The 21,230-nt window shown below is 26.5% G+C and overlaps 1 protein-coding gene across 1 annotated transcript in view; it reads left to right on the forward strand.

The window, feature by feature from the left end:
• The window catches only part of LOC129968981 (protein flightless-1 homolog), a 57,945-nt gene that overhangs the window by 12,578 nt on the left and 24,137 nt on the right, over nt 1-21,230 (forward strand). The window contains exons 10-21 of the mRNA XM_056083372.1: nt 1,281-1,438; nt 1,520-1,761; nt 2,713-2,866; nt 3,342-3,424; nt 8,110-8,160; nt 8,248-8,360; nt 8,460-8,645; nt 10,992-11,051; nt 11,130-11,245; nt 14,568-14,791; nt 19,369-19,456; nt 19,626-19,739. Coding sequence (XP_055939347.1) covers nt 1,281-1,438; nt 1,520-1,761; nt 2,713-2,866; nt 3,342-3,424; nt 8,110-8,160; nt 8,248-8,360; nt 8,460-8,645; nt 10,992-11,051; nt 11,130-11,245; nt 14,568-14,791; nt 19,369-19,456; nt 19,626-19,739 — 1,589 coding nt within the window. The remainder of the gene's footprint in view (nt 1-1,280; nt 1,439-1,519; nt 1,762-2,712; nt 2,867-3,341; nt 3,425-8,109; nt 8,161-8,247; nt 8,361-8,459; nt 8,646-10,991; nt 11,052-11,129; nt 11,246-14,567; nt 14,792-19,368; nt 19,457-19,625; nt 19,740-21,230) is intronic.

Here is a 21,230-nt window from a genome sequence, read left to right on the forward strand (position 1 = left end):
CCGGGTCAGCTAGTACATATATATATACATACATACATATATCCTGTGTATCTGCAGAATATTTTAAAACCAAAGAAAAAAAAAGAGGGTTGGAAGAAGAAAAAAGTTAAATTTTAAGATATTGATGACATATTTCAAAATTTCATATTGCAAATTGATATATGCAAGTATCAAATCTTGTTTTATATTTGAATTTGTCAATATATTGGTGATTATTATATATGTACTAGCCATTATATAGGATTAGGGCCATCCATGAAATTACAAGTGTTTTTTTGAACATTATATTGGATTTCATCATAAATTTATTATTATTTAATGGTTATTCAAAACGTGTATATAATTTTGGAGCATCCTGAGTTTTGTTTTAATTTATTTTTTTCAATATTATATCTTTCACATTACATTAAAAAAGATTTATAAATGAAAAAAATTATTAAATTTATTAAAATTATGATTATTAAAAAATGAAAATTGTTTAACATTTCAAATTTTTGAATATTATAGCATATTGGCAACAACAAAATTGATAAACCTCTTTTTAACTCTTAACTGTTTGGTTGACTGCATAATTAAAAAAAAACAAATATAGTGGAAATAATTTAGCATCTTATTTCCATAACATCAGGACAAATGATTTTTCATTGTTGGTTGGTTAAACGATGACATTATACAAATATTTCGTTAGAATATCTTTTTTTTTTAATGGTTGCTTGCTCGGAGTTCACTTAAAAATCATCACTATGGAGTTTCGGTACCTATGATCTCCATATTGAATATAGACGTTAGCTTCTTTAAATTTTGTTTATAATGAGGATTAAACTTGTTTAAGAAAATTTATGCAGTCAAACAAACAATTAATGAGTTAAAAAGAGTTTTTCAATTTTGTTGTTGCCAATGCACTACAATATATTTATTACTTTATTGATACTATTTATAGTTACTTATATCTCTTTTTGTTCTGTATTTTATTGGTTGATACTCATTTCCTATGTGCATAGAATATATTACCTTAGTCTGAAAAAGAGGTATTCTGTTGTAACTCTGTGCAAAATATTGTAACTACAGAACATTTAAAATCTGATAATTATTTGTATAATTGATGTAATATGAAATGATAAATGTTATATATAAAATATGAAATGATAAATGGTTTTATAGTTTTCTGTTTTTCTGAACAACAACAAAAAAAAAAAATCAGAATTTTTTTAACAGTATAATTTTGTATTCTCCTTAATGAAAGCTAAATAATGTTTTTTTTGTTTTGTTTTTTCCCCTAGGCTACTTTATGTAAACTGTCTAAATTAAGAAGATTATATATAAATGATAATCAGTTAGACTTTGATGGCATACCATCTGGTATAGGAAAACTGTATAGTTTGGAAGTTTTCATGGCTTCTAATAATAACCTAGAGATGATACCGGAAGGTGTTGTTCGGTAAGTTTAAAGTATTTCTTAAAATATTTCTGCTATTATTAAATATTTCACTAGATTAATTAATTTAATGTTTTTTCATAGCTGTGGAAGGCTGAAGAAATTGGTATTGTCAAATAATCGTTTAATTACTCTACCTGAAGCAATTCACCTGTTGACAGATTTGGAGGTTCTAGATTTGCATGGTAATCCTGATTTGATAATGCCTCCTAAACCTGAGGAATTAATTATGGGTAGTGGCTCTGAGTATTACAATATTGATTTTTCATTGAGCACACAACTTAGGCTTGCTGGTGCCACAACCAACAATCCAGTAGCAGCTCCAGGTGAGCAAATAATTTACTGATTAAATTATTTGTATTTATTAAACATTTGATGTTTATATTATAGATTTGCTGTATGGTTTTTCTGAGATGAAAGGCAGGAATGACTTATTTTTTCAAAGATTTTTTTTATATTTATTCTATTAATTAATTGCCTTATTTCATGTATAAACGAAGGAAATTCTTTTTTATTATTTTATCTGTATAAAAAGTTTGGAATTCTTATTTTTTAAGAACATTAATGTGTTATCTATTCTGTGAGTATTTAACTTACACTATTTTTGTATAATTGGATTTGTAAAGCATATACAATTAATTTGATGTCATGTGTTTTCTTTCAAGGTGAAACATTTGGTTCTAAATAAAACATTTATGGTATGTAAAATAATATTTTACATACCACATAATACAATTTTTATATCTTTAAGTTTTGAGTAATAATAACTGAATAAAGAAAAAGTATGGACATTCATTTTTCGTTTTATAACTTTTATTCTTATTGAAATAAATTATGATAAATGTTTTGTGCTGTGTAACTTTTCTATCAGTTACACATAAGTAGTCTTGTTTAAAATGAATTCACTTTCAAGATTATTTTTAAAACGCTTTTTGAGGTTTCTTCGCTTAAGATCTATTCTTAAATGTAACTAAAAGCTAGTTAAGCCTTTTCATCTTATTTCTGCACCATGATGCTTTGTTAAAATGTATTAAATATTTTTTTCTTTTTTTTAAGTAAATAAATTTTTTTTATACTTCTGTTTTACACAATGAACTGTTAATTAAAGTTTCAAAAAAGTAAAATTTCTTACCTACTCCTAATGCATTCTTGTTAAATTCTGCTGAATCAATTTAGATTACATCTGAGATACTTCATTCTTCATAATAAAAATTCAAGTTCATTATAAAATTTCTATGACAATCGATTTCATTAAAAAATTGGGGTGTTTTTTTTAGCCCATAGCAAAGATCCTATTGCTCGTAAACAGAGGTTGAGGAGAAAAAAAGATGATGAAGTAGATAGTGATCAAGCTAAAGTTTTGAAAGGAATGAGTGATTTAGCCAAAGATAAGAAAGATTTTGCTCAGGATGATAAAAATGTTTCGTTAAAGTGAGTATTGTTTATTTTACTGCTTTTCATTGTATATGTTACTTTTGTGTGTTTTAGTAGATTTTTTGTTGATATACCTTATTGATTATTTGCCATAGCATGAAAACTATTTTTATACAGTTTTTAAATATTACATTTTTAACTCGTATCCCCAAAATTTCTGTACTTTTTTAAATGTTAATCTTCCTTTTTTTTTTTTTTTTTTTTTAATGTTTCTGTGTAGATTAAACAAATAGTTTCCTTTAAATATAAATATTTTTTTTATGTAATTTTGATATGTAGATATGTTTCCTTTTTATTTTGTGAAGAGGAAATTTTAAAAGTGTTTACAAATTTTTATAGTTGTTCTTAACTTAACATTTATCTTGACTGCTTAATGTATTATTTATTAGCATTTTGTTATTTCATATAATAAATTGTTGTTATGTTTTAAATAAACTTACAAAAAATATATAATATGAATAATATTTGTCAGGCCCAAAAGGTGGGATGAAGCTTTAGAAAAACCACCATTGGACTATAGTGATTTTTTTGATGAAGAAGTTGGTCAAGTCCCTGGTAAGCTTTTGTTATTATTGATTTAATAACACAATTGTTACACAATAACTATTTTTACTTTTTGCTTAAGTTTCTGTAACTTCTCACAAATATGCATAGTTTGCAATGGGTGGATTGATTGATTACCTGATGATTTATTTATGAATGTAATAATAAGAAATATGTTTCTTCATATAAAAAGATGTCATTTTTACAATCATTTAATAAAATACATTTTTATTTTCTTTTGTTTCCCCTTCAAATATCAAGAATTTATGTAACAATATTTCAATTAATAGTTCAGATACTTTCAATCAGATGCTTGATATTCTTCTAGAAGTAAATTTTGAGGTAAAAAATTATTTGTTTGGAATTGTCATCTACACTGGGAGATAATCATTATCAGAAAAGTGCAATAACTTTTTCTAAATAGTTTCCAAAGTAATTTTAGTGGTGCTAAGTTTGTTTCAGATGCTGAAATATTGTATTTTCATTTCGGAGTATGTATTCAATGCTTCTTTTTTTGTAAGTAAGGATTATTGATGATTATTGACTTTTAATTGTAATGTTGTTTCATATAAATTGATAACAAATTTCTGGACTGCAAGTATTTGCAAATAATCTAGAGATTTCAAGTTATAGACTCAGCAAAACCATTGTTTATGACAAAAATTTATCAGAATGGTGTTACTAAATTTATAACTTCAAAAAAAACAAAAAAACATGGAACAGTGTCATATTCTATAATAAAATATAATGTTAGATTTGATATTTCAAGAGAAAATCGAAAACATAAGCATAAATGAAACCATTCCTTACTGTTTTCTTTTGCCTAATAATTCAAAATATTTTTAGTATTATATCTGAATTCCCTGTTTGTTTTCTGGTCTGATTGGGATCATTTTTTGCTGCTTCTGTTTCTGACTGTCTGCTTCTTTATGCCCTGTAGGTGAAACGCTAGATGCATCCATATTGAAATAATTTTGTCTTCAAGTACGAATTGTCTCAAGTAATTTTGTCTTCAAATATAGATCACTTAAGTCTTTCATAATTTTCCCATGAAAAGTGAAATAGCATTTCTCTTTCTTTTCATCTATTTACAAAAAATTATTGTAATTATACTAAAATTTTATGGACTGCATTGCATGGGAATTCGGTTCCTTTCCCTTTCAATCTGCAAAAATTGGTTGTTAAAAACTGGTATATCTATTGAATGCCAAATAAATTTTTGTTTCATGTTAGAATAAACTATACAGTGGGGGCCAAAATTGTGGACACTTTGGAAAATTTTTATGTTTTCTAATTTTGTAAGCTTATATGAAATGTAATGTTTCACAAATTGCAAACTCTTATATATCATTTTAAAGAGAATTTAATGCTGATTTCAATACAAAAAGCAAAATTCAAATATTTACAATACAAAAAAGTTGAACGGCAATAATTATCGATTTACATTAGATGCTGATGACTGCAGTGAGTTATCCGTGCTTAGTAGGGTTGCGTTTATTTTATGTTACAGCTTCACACTGATGTTTTATTGAGCTGGCAAGAGGTTTAAACTCTTCCTTCGTTATTGCATGATACCAGGAAACAATTATAGCCTTAATTAATTCTCTTTTATTTGATAAATTCTTCCTTTCTACAAGAATTTTCAAATGGTGCCGTAAGTTCTCAGTAATTTTGAAATCAGGACTGTTTTATGGCCATGATAATAATTCAATGCTCTTTGTACTAAACCACGCTTTTGATATTTTTGCTATGTGGCAAGGAGCTGAATCCTGCTGAAAAATAAATAATGTATTGTTGAGAAAGAGATTACTGATGGAAGGTGTAAGTTTTGGCTCTAGGATGTTTTGGTCAAATGGATTTTCTTGCATTTAATGTCCCATCGATAACATGAAGGGGACCAATAACGTCTACTTACATGCATGACCAAATCTTAACACTAACTGAGTTCTTCATATTTGCCTGAATGCAGTCAGGATGTAGCTCTTAGCCTATTCTATGTCTTACGTATTTTTGCCATCACTACCAAATAATAATATCTTTGTTTCATCATTCTGTATAACTTGCGACCACTGATCATCTGTACAATTAATACTTTCCTTTGCCCACTGTAATCTTTTTATACAGTGCTGTAAATTGAGATAAGGATTTTTTTTGTTGAATTCTACCTGTAAGTCCAACATGTAATAATCTTCTCCTTATTGTTCTTGAACTGACAAAAACGCCAGCATCAATCAGTTGACTTCTGATGGCCGCTAATGACATTCTTCTATCTTGGAGACATAGTCTTTTTATTGTCTGTCATCAGCAGATGTGGTGCGCCTTTTCCAGCAATTTCCTGCTTTGTTCTTTATTGAATTTGTCTCCTGAAATCGTAAACAAAACTTTCGGACTCCAGTTGCAGTCACTGAATCACCCACCTGTCTTGCAGTTTCAGCATAGGAAAGACCAGATTCATTTAATGCAATAATCTTAGTTCTCTTTCTAGGTGTCCAATCTATTCTTTTATTTGATGTCATTGCTTCTTGACTAAATATTAGAAATACTTTTAAAAATTCCAACTGCATATTAAAATTTTTCTTACTTGCAATTTGATTACATAAAAAAGTTTTCCTTCTTCAGAAAAAAGCACAATAATGACTTGTCCCAACTTTAAACATACTGTCAGCTTCTTCTAGCAATTATTAACATTTGATTGGTTTCCAGAATAAGAACAGTAATTTGTCAGGAAAGTTAGAAATTACAATCCACTTCATCACTGTGTTTGTTATTCAGATTAAAGTAATAGTAACTTTTTTTTGTACTTCAAATATTTGCTTTTTGTATTGAAATCAGTATTAAATTCTCTTTAAAATGATATGTAAGAGTTTGCATTTTGTGAAATATAACATTTTTTGCAAGCATACAAAGTTAAAAAACAACGATTTTCAAAAGTGTCCACAATTTTGGCCACCATTGTATATGTATCATATAACATATTATATACTTATTAAATGGTTTTGTTTCTTTTAGATTAAAGTTGATTGTTGCTGAATTATCCAACATCACTGCAATTAGTTTCTGCATTTCTTTTCCTTTTCTATTCTTCTGAATAGAAAAGGAAGACTATATCAGTTTATTATCAGCATTTTTAACCTTTCAGTATCAGATGTAGGAAAGGGAAGGCCTGATTTTATTTTATTTCTATGTGAAATAAAATAATGAATTATTATGTACATTTTCATGAATTATTATGTACATTTTCATGAATTATTATGTACATTTTTATGAACATAATAATTCATTTTATGGTTAATGGAAGAAAACTCTCTGGCCTGTATAGACAGTTAGTGTTTGTTTAAAACTATCCTGTGAAAGCATGCCTTTTTGTGCACATCCATCCTGAAGAGATTAATGTTATTTATAATTTTGTTGAGATAAAAAAATAAGGATAGATAAACAATAATACGGCAATTTGTAAATTATTAATCATTAGTATAATAGATTGTAAGAACTTTTTATGCTTAATGTTACAATACAGTAAAGATTGTCTTTAATTTTTTTGGCAGTTACATGACATATATTTAAATACCAAAATGGTTAAAAGTATAGGAAAATATACTCTGCTTCCTCAATAGTATAATTTTATTGATAGTAGTAAATAATTAAATACTTCCAAAAATTGTTAATGTTTTGCATCATTTTGAATCCAACAAAGCACATTTTGAAAGTTAAATTGTAGAGGGAAAAAAAAAAATTGAAGCATTATACGACGTGTTGTAAGAAACAACTATAAATTAAAAATTTAATCGAAAAAAATTCTTTTTGTTTAAGCATGAAAAATAATAATTGAATATTTCTGAAAATATGCATAATCCCACCCACACCCACACGAAAAGCCATGAAATTGAAAATCATAGCTTTAAACACTCGCACACACAATATTCTTAAGAACAATTATAGATTTTTTAAAGAAGAATGCATGTTCTAATTGTATTTGAAATAAGTATTAAAGCACTTGTATCATTTTATTTTTCTGTTTCTGAATGAGTTTTATTATGTAATTCGTTGAAAATTCAGCATTATTAAAAATTCAATTCAATGTAAAACATGATTCAAACAAGAATTGTCAAGTTCATAAACTATCAATATCTATTCAGTTTAACATTAAAGAACTCATGCAAAGAATAGGTGAAAAACAGAGACCCTTTGCCAGTTCTCTTGGTACTAATTTCAGACTTTTAAAAGTAGTAAATTGTAAAGTTCACAAAAGCAATGATTTATTTTTCAATTGTTTTCCATTTACTTACACTGTGTTGCTTGTTTAAAAAATCCTGGTAGCTGCAATAATGAAAAGAAACATAGCAACCGACCTTCCTTTCTTTTTTGATATAGATTTATTCTTTCCAATAGAAAAGTTATTGTGAAAAATACACACCTTCTTAACAATATCTTAACTATATAACAATCTTATTAGAAAAATATAATCACATTTTAACTTATTTTGCAAAGGCAATGGTGTATTACTTTTAAAAATTATCACTAGAGAATTTTCTCTATTTTATCTTGAATACTTTATTGCTTCCCAATTACAATAAAATGTTGAATATTGCTAATTATATCTGTATGGCAGTGTTCAAATCAAATTAAAGAAAATTAGAAATTTTTGATGTATCATTTTTTACCCCTTCATGACGTTTATAATTTTATTTTATTTTCAGGTTTGACTTGTTGGGAAATTGAGAATTTTGTACCAAATCAAGTTGATGAAGGTAATTCTTAACTATTAATTTTTATTCCATTTTAAATATCTTCTATGTATTCATTTATTTAGATGAGATATTTAAATTATTTTGCAGCTCTCATTGGGAAATTTTATGAGGGTGACTGTTATATTATACTTAAAACAACATTGGATGAGAATCAGAGTTTGGATTGGCAAATATTTTACTGGATTGGGTCTCATGCAACTGTAAGTAATTGATTTTTCAGGAGAAATTAATTGTAAATATGATTCGTATATCAAAAACACTTTTGAATTTTCTTAATTTAACTATTTTATTTCCTTTAGCTTGACAAAAAAGCCTGTTCTGCCATTCATGCTGTCAACTTAAGAAATTTTCTAGGAGCTCAGTGCCGTACTATTCGGGAAGAGCAAGGAGATGAAAGTGATGAATTTTTAGACTTATTTGGTTCTGATATTGTTTACATTGAAGGTGGAAGAACTGCTAGTGGCTTTTATACAATTGAAGAAGTGGTATGTTATTTTTATATATCTACAAAATGAGATAGTTAATTTTTTGAATGTATATAAATCTGTTCTGTAGGCATAGACAATGCTTTTTTAATATACTGAGCTCAATTAATGCACACTTTACAATAGAGATAATGATAATCATATATATAGATATTACAATAGAGATATACATAATGTTTAATCATATATGTTTAATGATTGAATGAAATACCTAATCCTTATTCAAATGGTGGTAAATAGAATATTAAATCATTGTGATGTCTGTGTGTCATCTTAATGGCAAATGGACTTCACACGAAACAGTTCATAAATATGGAGCCACCTTGAATTTATCTGTTTGTGCATTTCTTGAAATCTAAATGTTCATTTGTTTTTGAGTTGAAAGCATAACTCCTGAACCAGGTTTTTCCATTGAGGTGGTCATATTACAGATTAGACTATTTTTTGGCCAATTGCTTGGTTAACTGCTATCACGTATACTAAATGGGGGGAAAAAACCATTCTCAGGTGAACTGTAAAGATGAAGAAAAAGAAAATAAATAAATAAAAAAGGAAAAGTAGAAAAGTATCTTGTTCTTTACATTATGAAAATTGAACCATTTGATCATGATATCATCGACAACTATGAATGTTTTTTTAGACTGATATTAGAATATAAGCTTTTCAACATCAAATTGAATATTAAGTTATTGGTTTTTGAGATTTTGTGTAAACCTGTATCACCAATTTCAGTCCTGTCCCATGCTGGGCTTTTGAATAACTACTATATCATTCAATTTATAAACCTCAGGCTCCCTTCCCTTTTTGATCTCAATGCGTTTTTTTGTTAGAATCGTTTCTTATGCCATTTAATTGCTACTTCAAATTGTATATTTTTCATTTAATGTTTTATTGATTCTCACATCTTTAATTTTTCCTTCTGTTTTCATTTATAACATCAAATGAATTAGTCTTTATACTACATGTACTGTTGATTATTTGCTGTGAGGTAGCAGTGCATTTGAACCATTCAATTGGATTTTCATGATATCATTTTTACCAAATAGATATCCTATGTCTTCATTCAGTCTGCACATTTCTTTTAAAGGTATTTTTTTTTTCAGCATTATAAATTTCAATTTCAATTGAAATAAATCTTGAACCTCTGTTGGTAATTATTCTTGTGAATTTCCGAATACTTTTTGAACAATGTTAGGTTTTTAATCACTCACTCTGTGGAATTTTATTGTATGAAATTATATAACCTTAGTAAATATTTCCATAACAATAAAAAAATATTTTATGGATATTTTTTTAAGTAAGAGATCCAATAAATAAAAAAATATTATTATTAAGAAAAAGCTATGATAAAATCAAAATAGTAAGTACTTATGGAATGTTTTCTTTGGATATCAGATTTTTAAAAAAATCTGTCATAGAGTATGTATTAGCCATCTCACTAATATATCTTCCACTTTCCATCCAAATGTTAGAAATATAATTCCCCCCTCCCCCCCCCCCTTTTTTTTAAAAAATTTTCTTTTATGATAGCAAAATGGCTTTTTAAAATGCACTTCAAATAATTTCATTCTGGAACTGTAGGACATTTAAAAGTTCTCTTCCACTTTCAAAATTTTATTATTTGTTAAATAAAATAAATTTTTAGCTTGTCTTTACTGAAAGTTTGACTAATTTTATTTGGTCATCCTCATTTTGAGGTCAGATGATTCTGCTATTTCATCTTGTGACTTCATAGTAAATAAATTTTTTTAACAATAGAGCTTCAACATTTCTTTTCAAATTAAACGTCATTTGAGTAATCTTCAGTTGAGAAGAGGGAAAGTTATAACTAGGCTGCTTGTACCAATTTGTTGTAATGAGGTAGTCAGCCACAATCCTGGATAAGCGAAATGAAAAAAGTGTTATTATAATAGTTTTACGACTTATCTAAACAGATTCAAAAATAAATTACAATTATTAAAATGTAAAAGTATTTCATTTAAACATCTGTATAAAAATTGTTTTTGTATTTATTCATTTTCTTATCATTATAAAATCAAAAACTTCTATGAAAAGTTATTTCAAATTTAAATGGATTTTTTTTTTAACATATTCAGGTTTTGCAGCCGTTTTATTTTCTGACTGATGTGTTGAATTTCCCATCCATTCCATCAAAAATCTTAAATTTGTAGATGTTTTTATGAGTGTTACTTGTTTTTTAAATTGGTATAAAATTGTTTTTAACTTTTTAAACATTTTATATTTCATTTCAGTTTATTTATTATCCTTTGAAATGAAGATTCAGAATTATGACTTACATTTATATTTCTACTTCTTAAAATAATTGTTTAATTGAAATATTTTTAGGAATATATACCTAGGTTATATAGATTGGAGACGAATAATAGGGTTCTTCACATTGAATCGGTATGTACAGAATAATTTAATTTTTGTTGCCACAAACGTCTTTTTAGTTCAGTTCCTTAATCTAATTTTTATTTACAGTTTCCAGTAGAATATGAATGTTTGGATCCAAGATACGTATTTTTACTGGATGTGGGTAAAAAAATCTACATTTGGTATGGAAAAAAATCTAAAAATACTGTTCAGTCTAAAGCAAGGTAATTTTAATTAATACTGAATTAATTTATTTAAGTACTCTTATAATAATTACTTATGTAGAATATTTAAAAGAATGTTTTTACACATTCTACAAAAGTAGTAGTTGTCTTTTTTGTATAATGTTTTTTTAAAGTTGTGGATTAATTATTAAAATATTATTTTCAAAATAAAAGCCTTAAAAAGTTTTATATGACTTAATAATTAAATTCCTCAAAATTAGAACCATTCAAAACAATTTTTTTTTACTATATATATATATATATATATATATATACAAAAGTATTAGAATCAAGTTAATAGGAAAAACAAAAACCAAATAAAAATTAAACCAAAAAAATTATTAAAAATTTTTAAAAAGAATCCGGCCTGAAGACTTTTTCAAGGGTCACCCTCAGGCAGGGATTCAAATAAAGGGATTTTTTCTGTGAGGACATACAGACATTAAGTCTAATAATGATTCCTCGTGACCCGAAAATCCCCCGAAATTATGCTCAAGAGATATACCATTTTAACAGAAAGGAAATACAAAATAACAAATTAGAAAAAAACCACAAAGTAAAAATACAATAAAAACAATAACAATAAAAACAAAAACAGCATTAAAATTAAAATTAAAAACGAAAAGGCCAGCACATACCATCCAACAGTGAAGGAAACTTTAAACAATCGATTGTGATTTCCTGTTTTTGAAAGTTAACTGTAAATTATGTAAACAGAGGTAGGCACCCAGTGCCATCTATTGAGTGATCCAATATGCAAGTAAATTTCTATTTTTATTTAAGCCAAAAGATTAATCCCAAACCATACCTTGTTTAATTAAAAAATTGACATTACAGTAATTTCTAGGAAAATCATTTTTAATTAAATTTTTAAGGAGGATATTTGATGCTTCAATATAAGAATTTTTATTATTGCAAACCCTTTTGATCCTGTTAACTTGTGAGAAAATTAGATTTTTGAAAATTTTAGAGTTTAGATTGGAATGGTAGTTACAAAGTTTTGTTATTTTAAAGTTGAAATCATCCCTTTTATCGTATATACCAACTATTGTTTTATCATTAGCAATTTCGATTTTTAAATCCAGAAAGGTAGCCTCAAGTTGATTTATATTTGTATCTTTTAGAATTAAATCTTTTGGATAGCAATTAGTAATAATATTAGTATTGTCGAAGTTAATCAAAAGTAGGTCATCAATATATCTCCACCCGTTTATTAAATTATATTTAATTATTTTTTTCTCATAGTAATGTAGGAAAATATTAGCTAAAGCACTTGAGAAAGCTGTCCCCATTGGAATGCCCTTGACTTGTTTATAAAAATTAATACCATTAAACACGTAATTTTCAGTAATATTAAAATTACATAACTCAAGCCAGTTATTTTTAGGAATGATATTTTCATTTAAATATTCGTCATATATAAAAGTGCAGACCTTTATTAATTTTTCATGAGGTAGACGTGTTTAATGGTATTAATTTTTATAAACAAGTCAAGGGCATTCCAATGGGGACAGCTTTCTCAAGTGCTTTAGCTAATATTTTCCTACATTACTATGAGAAAAAAATAATTAAATATAATTTAATAAACGGGTGGAGATATATTGATGACCTACTTTTGATTAACTTCGACAATACTAATATTATTACTAATTGCTATCCAAAAGATTTAATTCTAAAAGATACAAATATAAATCAACTTGAGGCTACCTTTCTGGATTTAAAAATCGAAATTGCTAATGATAAAACAATAGTTGGTATATACGATAAAAGGGATGATTTCAACTTTAAAATAACAAAACTTTGTAACTACCATTCCAATCTAAACTCTAAAATTTTCAAAAATCTAATTTTCTCACAAGTTAACAGGATCAAAAGGGTTTGCAATAATAAAAATTCTTATATTGAAGCATCAAATATCCTCCTTAAAAATTTAATTAAAAATGATTTTCCTAGAAATTACTGTAATGTCAATTTTTTAATTAAACAAGGTATGGTTTGGGATTAATCTTTTGGCTTAAATAAAAATAGAAATTTACTTGCATATTGGATCACTCAATAGATGGCGCTGGGTGCCTACCTCTGTTTACATAATTTACCGTTAACTTTCAAAAACAGGAAATCACAATCGATTGTTTAAAGTTTCCTTCACTGTTGGATGGTATGTGCTGGCCTTTTCGTTTTTAATTTTAATTTTAATGCTGTTTTTGTTTTTATTGTTATTGTTTTTATTGTATTTTTACTTTGTGGTTTTTTTCTAATTTGTTATTTTGTATTTCCTTTCTGTTAAAATGGTATATCTCTTGAGCATAATTTCGGGGGATTTTCGGGCCACGAGGAATCATTATTAGACTTAATGTCTGTATGTCCTCACAGAAAAAATCCCTATCTTTGAATCCCTGCCTGAGGGTGACCCTTGAAAAAGTCTTCAGGCCGGATTCTTTTTTAAAATTTTTAATAATTTTTTTTGGTTTAATTTTTATTTGGTTTTTGTTTTTCCTATTAACTTGATTCTAATACTTTTGTATCAATTCATCTGTGTTTTAGAAGTAGCTGCAATTGCGCTCTCTAAATACTATGAAGTTCCTTTTTGGTTTTAGTTTAAATAGGTAATAAATTTTAGTTGCGATTTCGAAACTGTTTTGTTTCGTTTTCAAACTTTTTCTTACTTTAGATTGGTTATATATATATATATATATATATATATATATATATATATATAAATGAATTTTGTATTAATATTAGATGCTTGATATGTACTTAACTAACTGCACATTTTCTTAAAAAAAAAAAAAAATTACTAAGTAGTCATCATTTAAAGTGATATACTTGATTATTTCTGAACTAAAGAAGTGGTTGTTTGTTTGTTTGTGTAAAATAATCTTGATAAAAAAAAATCAAAGTTGTGGCAATTAGTTTCAAATATCCAAAATTTATTTTGAAAATGTTAACATTTGAAAGTGCTTCTACCTTTTCTTTCATTTCTCACTTTTGAATTGGAATATGGGACAGTTAAGAAGAAAATTGCATGAAATATATTTAAAAAAACATTTAAATCTGTTTTGTTCAAAATTATTACATAACAGATACATGATACAGATTTAATAATTTGCATGTATACTTTAATTATATAAATAAGAAGATTTCATTTAAAATGAAAATATGCTTTATAAACATGAATCTATAATTAAAAAATGTATTTTGATTTTTTTTAAAATAAAATTCAAAGCTCTCCTTTTTTTATAATTGTGATTTTCATTCTATTATAATATTTCTATTTATCTACATTTCTTATTTTTGAATGTATATATTTTAATATATTTAGACTGTTAGCTGAAAAGATGAACAAAAATGAAAGAAAAAATCTAGCAGAAATAATAACATTTACTCAAGGTCAAGAACTGCCTGAATTTCTAAAATTGGCTGGAATTGAAGATCCATCAGTACCACTTCCACCACCTACTGAAAATTCTGAGGACACTTTTGTTAATGTTTTTCCAACTTTATATCAGGTTGGGCTAGGAATGGGCTATTTGGAACTACCCCAAGGTGAGTAGAAAATGGCTGTTTTTCTTAAGACAATAATTGAAATTGCTGAGCAAATTCAACTGTATTTAAATTAAAACTGCAAATAGCATGTCTTGCATCGTTTTTGTAAATAGCATCTATTGCATCATTGTATTTTCTTTCTATATATATTTTATATTTTTATTGAGGTTGTTTTTGCAACTTTTACAACCATTGAAGTTAATTTTTTAATAAGTTGCTTAAAAATTCTCTGCTTTTTGCTTTTGATGATATTCTGCTTTACTCGGGCATTTTCTCTTGTTTTTCAACTTGTTTTTAAAATGTAATTCTTTTATTGTGTTGTAAAATGTTTTTTTTTTTTTCTCTATATATAAAACACTAATGTAACTTGCTGTCATTACTTATGCTGAATTGCAGTTGTCAAATGTAAACAAAACATCCTATAAATGTTTCAGACTACTTGATCATATACTCTTTACAGCTGCACTTAATTCCATGCTTCATTAACTAATTAATGGAGCTGCAAAATTATTATTAGGTTTTCTTGTGTGGGAGCATACTGTTTCATTAAAAAGGATATGTCAAGAATATTTTAAAAAGTCAAAATATTAGAAATGAACATCAACCAAAATTTAATCGCATAAAAAAGCTTAACTGTTGCCAGATGGATAGCTGCTATAACTTGCCTATGAAAACACGAGTCCTATTATTTCCTGAAAATGGTTTTTGATTATCTTAAAATTTATAAAATTTCCTGTTTAGTGAAAGTAATTTCATGGCAATAAAATTCTCTTCTTTATTTTTAATATATTTTTATAAAATTTACTTTGGTTTTAATCTAAAATAATGTTATGAGAAATTCAAATTCATCTATCAAAAAGCTCAATCACATGTTTTTACTAGCATTAAAATGCAGATTTAAAAATTGTTTTCATTTGATATAACTTCTACAGTAGGATTTTTATTTCTTATTATATGCATTTTTTAATTTGCACGCCTATAATTTACTACAGAATGATACAATTAAATTTGTTTCTTTCAGTTGTATCAACAAATTAGATTTTTTTTTTAATGCTTTCCATATTAATTACTTCACTCCCAAAAAAATCAGTCTGGGCAAATAAGCTAGTCACTTGTTTTGTGGCTTTTTTAAAACAATATGTAAAGTTATTGTTGTGCTCTATTATGCTCTTAATATACACCAAAGCAAATTTCTGTATTTACAAAATTTGTATGTTTTAATGTATTTGTTCTGTTCAGAATTATATATAATGATTTTACCTAAACAAAATGGAGAAGAAAAAAATTGCATATATGTATTTTTTTTTTCTGTTATTTAAATAGTGTTTTGCTTTAATATTGAAATATATGAAGCAAATAAACAAACATACCTATGTGGCTAAAAATAAGTTCTATCAGTTAGGTCAAATATTCTCAAGCTGTAGGATGTACCGACTGAAAATTTAGTTAGTACACAAATCTTAGGATCTCAAATTCCGTAACAATTCTTGTTTTTGGTTTGATTTTTTTTTTAATATTAATAAGCAAAAGTCGTTTAAGAAAACATTTTTATTTAAAAATATATTTCATTGAAATTCTACAGAGTAATTTATTGGATTGAATATCTTTATAATTATCATAATTAAAGCATAAAAAAAATTTGTGATCATACTATGCCTGTCCAAAAGAAAATTGAGTTTTAATTTTAGAGCATTAACTTATTTACCAATCTTTTGTAATCATCTTGTGTAGTGTAAATTTCGTCTTTTTTTTTTTTAAAGAATGCCATCTTGTATTATCAGTTTTATGAGTAATATTAACATTATATTTATTTGCCTAACTTTAATGAAAACTGTTATTGAAATTTTTTAGATATTTCAGCTTGCTTTCATAGAGGACTATTATTATGAATCAATTCCTATTGTTCATAAATCCTCATCCTATTGTTATGAATGGTATAATGCACAATAATTTAGTTTCACTTTCTCGTGAAACAAAAATTTAAAGTTAAAATTGTAAAATTTTGGAATTTGCTCTTTTTGAAGAAAATGGGATGTAGCTTATCCCATGAAATTTCTAGCATTCGTTTGAATATTTTTCATTTATTATAGTTTTAAATTTTATTTTATTGTTCTTGATGGAAAATATATTATAATATGCATAAAAAGTAAGGCTAGTTCAATAATATATGCAAAACTCTATTAAATTTTCCATATGATCAACTGTTCAATTCAAAATTTTAGGAAATGTTTCAAAACATTTTGCACCAAAATAATTAGATGGAGATTAGGGGTGTTAAAAAATAGTTATGATTGAAAATAATTTAAGAAAATTTCGGCTATTTAAAAAAAATTATTTGATTTTTATTTAATTTAATAAGCCTTTAAGAGCCCTTTTTTGCAAAATATGTTACAATTTTCTTATTGTTTTGTGTGTGTTTTCATTATTTTGAAAATATGTCTGAGTAGTGTTTTACTAAATTTTGTTTACATTTTAAATATCTTTCATTTGATTATATATACAGGTGGTTATCAAAATAATAGAAAACCTTTGAATAAAAGTGACATTTTTGAATGCTCATCATAAGCATTAAAATATAATAATAGCCACCATTTTTTTTTATTTATTTAAATAGGAATGTATATGTTCTGGCTTGAATGTATAAGCTTTATTGAAGTTCTATAATTCTTGGATTTTCTTTAAATAAGAGCGTAAATTGTCGGAATTCTCAGATTTTCGAAGAGACCAAATTGTAGGAGCCTGTCTAGCTGGAGCAAGTGTGATCAAAACATCCCAACTTTTAGGCATTTCTAGAGGTACGGTGTCTAAAGACATGACGGCATACACACAGCACGGCAAGACAAGCTAGACAAAGCAAAATAGTGGGTGGAAAGAGAAGCTCAGTGAAAGAGACTGACAGATATTGAAGCAGATTGTAATGTCTAATAAGTGAACAACTGCAGCAAAAGTGACCGCAGAGATCAATCCCCATTTGGATTCTCCAGTGTCAGTAATTACGTTTAGAAGGCACCTTTATAAACAGAATATTTATGGCAGTGCAACAATTCCCTAGCCACTTGTCACAGATGTTAATGGTAAACATCATCTACAGTGGTGTCACTTTCACAAAACCAGATCGATTGATAAGTAGAAGAAAGTAATATAGTCTGACAAATCGTGTTTCACACTTTTCCCTACAACAGGACGGGTGCACGTTTGGAGAACACCTGCACATATGATCGTTATTGTCTCCTTCCAGCTGACAAGCATGGAGATGGATCTATTATGATATGGGCAGCCATGTCATGGTTTTCTGCTGGGCCAATCATAACCCTGAAAAAAGGATCATTGGTGAGAAGTATAAATAACTTTTAGCTGACCAGGTCCATCCTATGATGCAAACTTTGTTTCCTGCAAGAGATGGAATTTTCCAGGATGATAATGCACCTATCCAAACATCGAGACTTGTCTAATTATGGTTTGATGAACATGAGGATGAAGTTAAATATCTGCCTTTGCCTGCATAGTCACCCAACCTCAATTGAACCATTATGGTCTATTTTAGAGCGTTGAATACAGAATCAATATTTTCTACTGGTATTTCTCCAGAACTTTCACAATATCTCCAGGAAGAATGGTACAATATTCCTCTAAACACTATTCAACACTTGTATGAATCGATTCCTAAGCGAGTCCAAGCTGTATTATATGCCAAAGGCGGTCCTACACTGTACTAATAAAGAATATATATATATATATGTATATATAAGTAAAGTTATACCTCTGAATTTTTTTTAACCAAAGAACTGCCATGTTCATCTTCAATATACCACATTGATTTTTCAATTAAAAAATGAATATACTTGAATCAATGTTTAAAATTTATTTATAAAAGAAATTAGATCTTTTGCTTTCTAATAATCCAATCTATGCAATATCTATACCAAATTTTCTGAAATAAAATGGTATTAAAGGAAAAACATTTGTTACCTTATCAACATAGTAAAAATTTTTAAAAATAAGCAATTTTTTTAGGATATATAAATTGTTTCCTGCATATACACCTAAACTTTGACTGCTGACTTAAAAATATTTTTTAAAATTGTGCTTAGTTTTTCATTTCTTAGATTGATTTTAAATCAAAGAAATTAAGATAAAATTAAAATTTGATATTTATTAAGAGATATTTCTTTCATGAAATTCTTGTAGCAAAAGGAGGAAGGACCATCCATAAAAGCAGTTCTAAAAAAAAAAAAAAAAAAAAAAACAGAATGACTTAAATTGATCAAATTTGTTATACTTTTATTGATAATTTCTATACATATAAGGGAGAACAAAATCTTCACATTTGCTCTGTTTTAAGTGTTTTTTTGGAAAACTCTAGTTAAAATAAAAATCTTTGAAATATAAATTCTTGAACTTAGTTTCAATTTTTCAAAAGATAAATTTTAAATTCATAATTTCGAATAAATATAAATTTTTGATCAATGAATTTGTATTGAATTTTTGATTTTATCTGTTTTAATGAATAATTGAAAATTTTTCACTTTTATGTTTTATGGAAGATACAATACTAATTAATATACTTTATTATTCAGTTGAAATCAAGCAGAAAAGGTTAGAAAAAAAACTTCTGGAGACTAAGAATGTATATATTTTGGATTGCTCTACTGATGTTTTTGTTTGGTATGTATTTATTTTATGCTAAACTTTGTTGTACATTTTTTTTTTTATATAAATATGTTAAATTGTAATATGAAAATAAAAAAAATCCATTATTTTAAAATTGTGATCAAAGCTATTAATTTTCTTTAAGAAACTGTTTTCATATCTGTATACCATTTATTTTTTCCAGGTTGGGTCAAAAATCTACTCGCCTTGTACGTGCAGCTGCTCTTAAATTGTCTCAAGAGTTATGTGCTATGATAAAAAGACCTAAACATGCAATTGTTAGCCGAGTATTAGAAGGGTAATTATGCTTTTTAATTGAAATTATTTTTTTACTGCATATTTCATATAAATCTTTGCTTATCATAGTAAAAAAAAAAAAAAAAAAAAAATTATAGTAATTTTTATGTTGCATTATCAGATTATAAATCAAAAATATATTTAAAATTTAATATAAAATCAAAGACAGGTATTATATAGATAGATGCTTATCAAATATTGGTTGCTTATTGGTATATATGCTTATTGGTTGTAGTGTATATATGCGCAAATATATTTTATAAAATAAGTGTAATAGTAGAAAAAATCTAGGCCATTATTTTTTTTAAAAAATTATCAAAAAACATTCTAATTAAACCCAAAGAAATTAATGACTTATTATTGATTTTTGAAAAGGTGATATAATACAGGGATATTTTTTTCTTCTTCATTTCCCTCTTATTTTTTTAATAATGTACAGAAAGTAATAATTGTTCAAATAGTATATTATCATTCATCTGGGATGTGCATGATTTGTTGAAGCCTTAAATTAAAAAGGAAAGAAAACTGCAGGGTTTCCCCCTCCCCTCTTTTGCTTTCTGGTATATTGCTTCTCCCTCACTACTCTCTTATATACTAACACAACATGGCATATTTTATCTTCATTGCTCAGTGAAGAAAAATAAATATACATTTAGAATATCTTTCTTTTCATCAATTTAATTTAAATTTTGATACTGTTATACAATATTGGTGATCAGATTAATAACCAAACTCCACCATCTAAGTTGTTGATATACAGACCAAGAGATGTAGTCAATCCTTTTTTAATGAATGATTCACATAATAAGAAAATCAAAGTGTTAAAAAAAACGACTCCCTGAATGAGTGATGTTGTATAAAACAAAATGAGGAAACATTTAAACATCAAAATCTTGTCTTTATATCAGAGCATCAATTTGTGTTTAATGTTTGTATGTTAATAATTTGCTTGCAAATTAATTGTGGAATTGTTAAATATATAGCTAATGAGCCATAAAAAATAAAAAGCTTTGGTAAACATTATGGTTTTGCATTGCAATAAGAAGGAAAAATATTTCAGCAACATGGGAACTTAAATGCATGCATAGCCAGGAGCTGCATTCTGTATCACAGCAAGAAGGTAAGCAGGAGATTTCATGAAGAGGAAGAAATAATTCTCAATAAAGATCAACCTTCCCATGAAATAAGGAATATATAAAAGCCACCCTAAAAAGATGGTAGTTGTGCAGTAAACAAATTTATTAATAATAATACTGTGTCTTATTTTTTCCAAATTTTGAAGTATTGACAAGGAAGTGTCTTTACGCAAATTTATTGTTAGAAAAAAATGTAAAAGTAATAAGTTATATTCTAAATTTCAGGATTGTTTTTTTTTTTTTTTTTTTTTTTTTTTTCTGATTAAGAAATTGCGAATTATGGATATTCAACAAAGTCTCAAAATCAAATTTTTTGACAGTTATAATATTTTTTATAATACATATACTAGATAGTA

The sequence above is a fragment of the Argiope bruennichi genome, chromosome 1, assembly GCF_947563725.1.
Source record: "Argiope bruennichi chromosome 1, qqArgBrue1.1, whole genome shotgun sequence".
Lineage (NCBI taxonomy): Eukaryota > Metazoa > Arthropoda > Arachnida > Araneae > Araneidae > Argiope > Argiope bruennichi.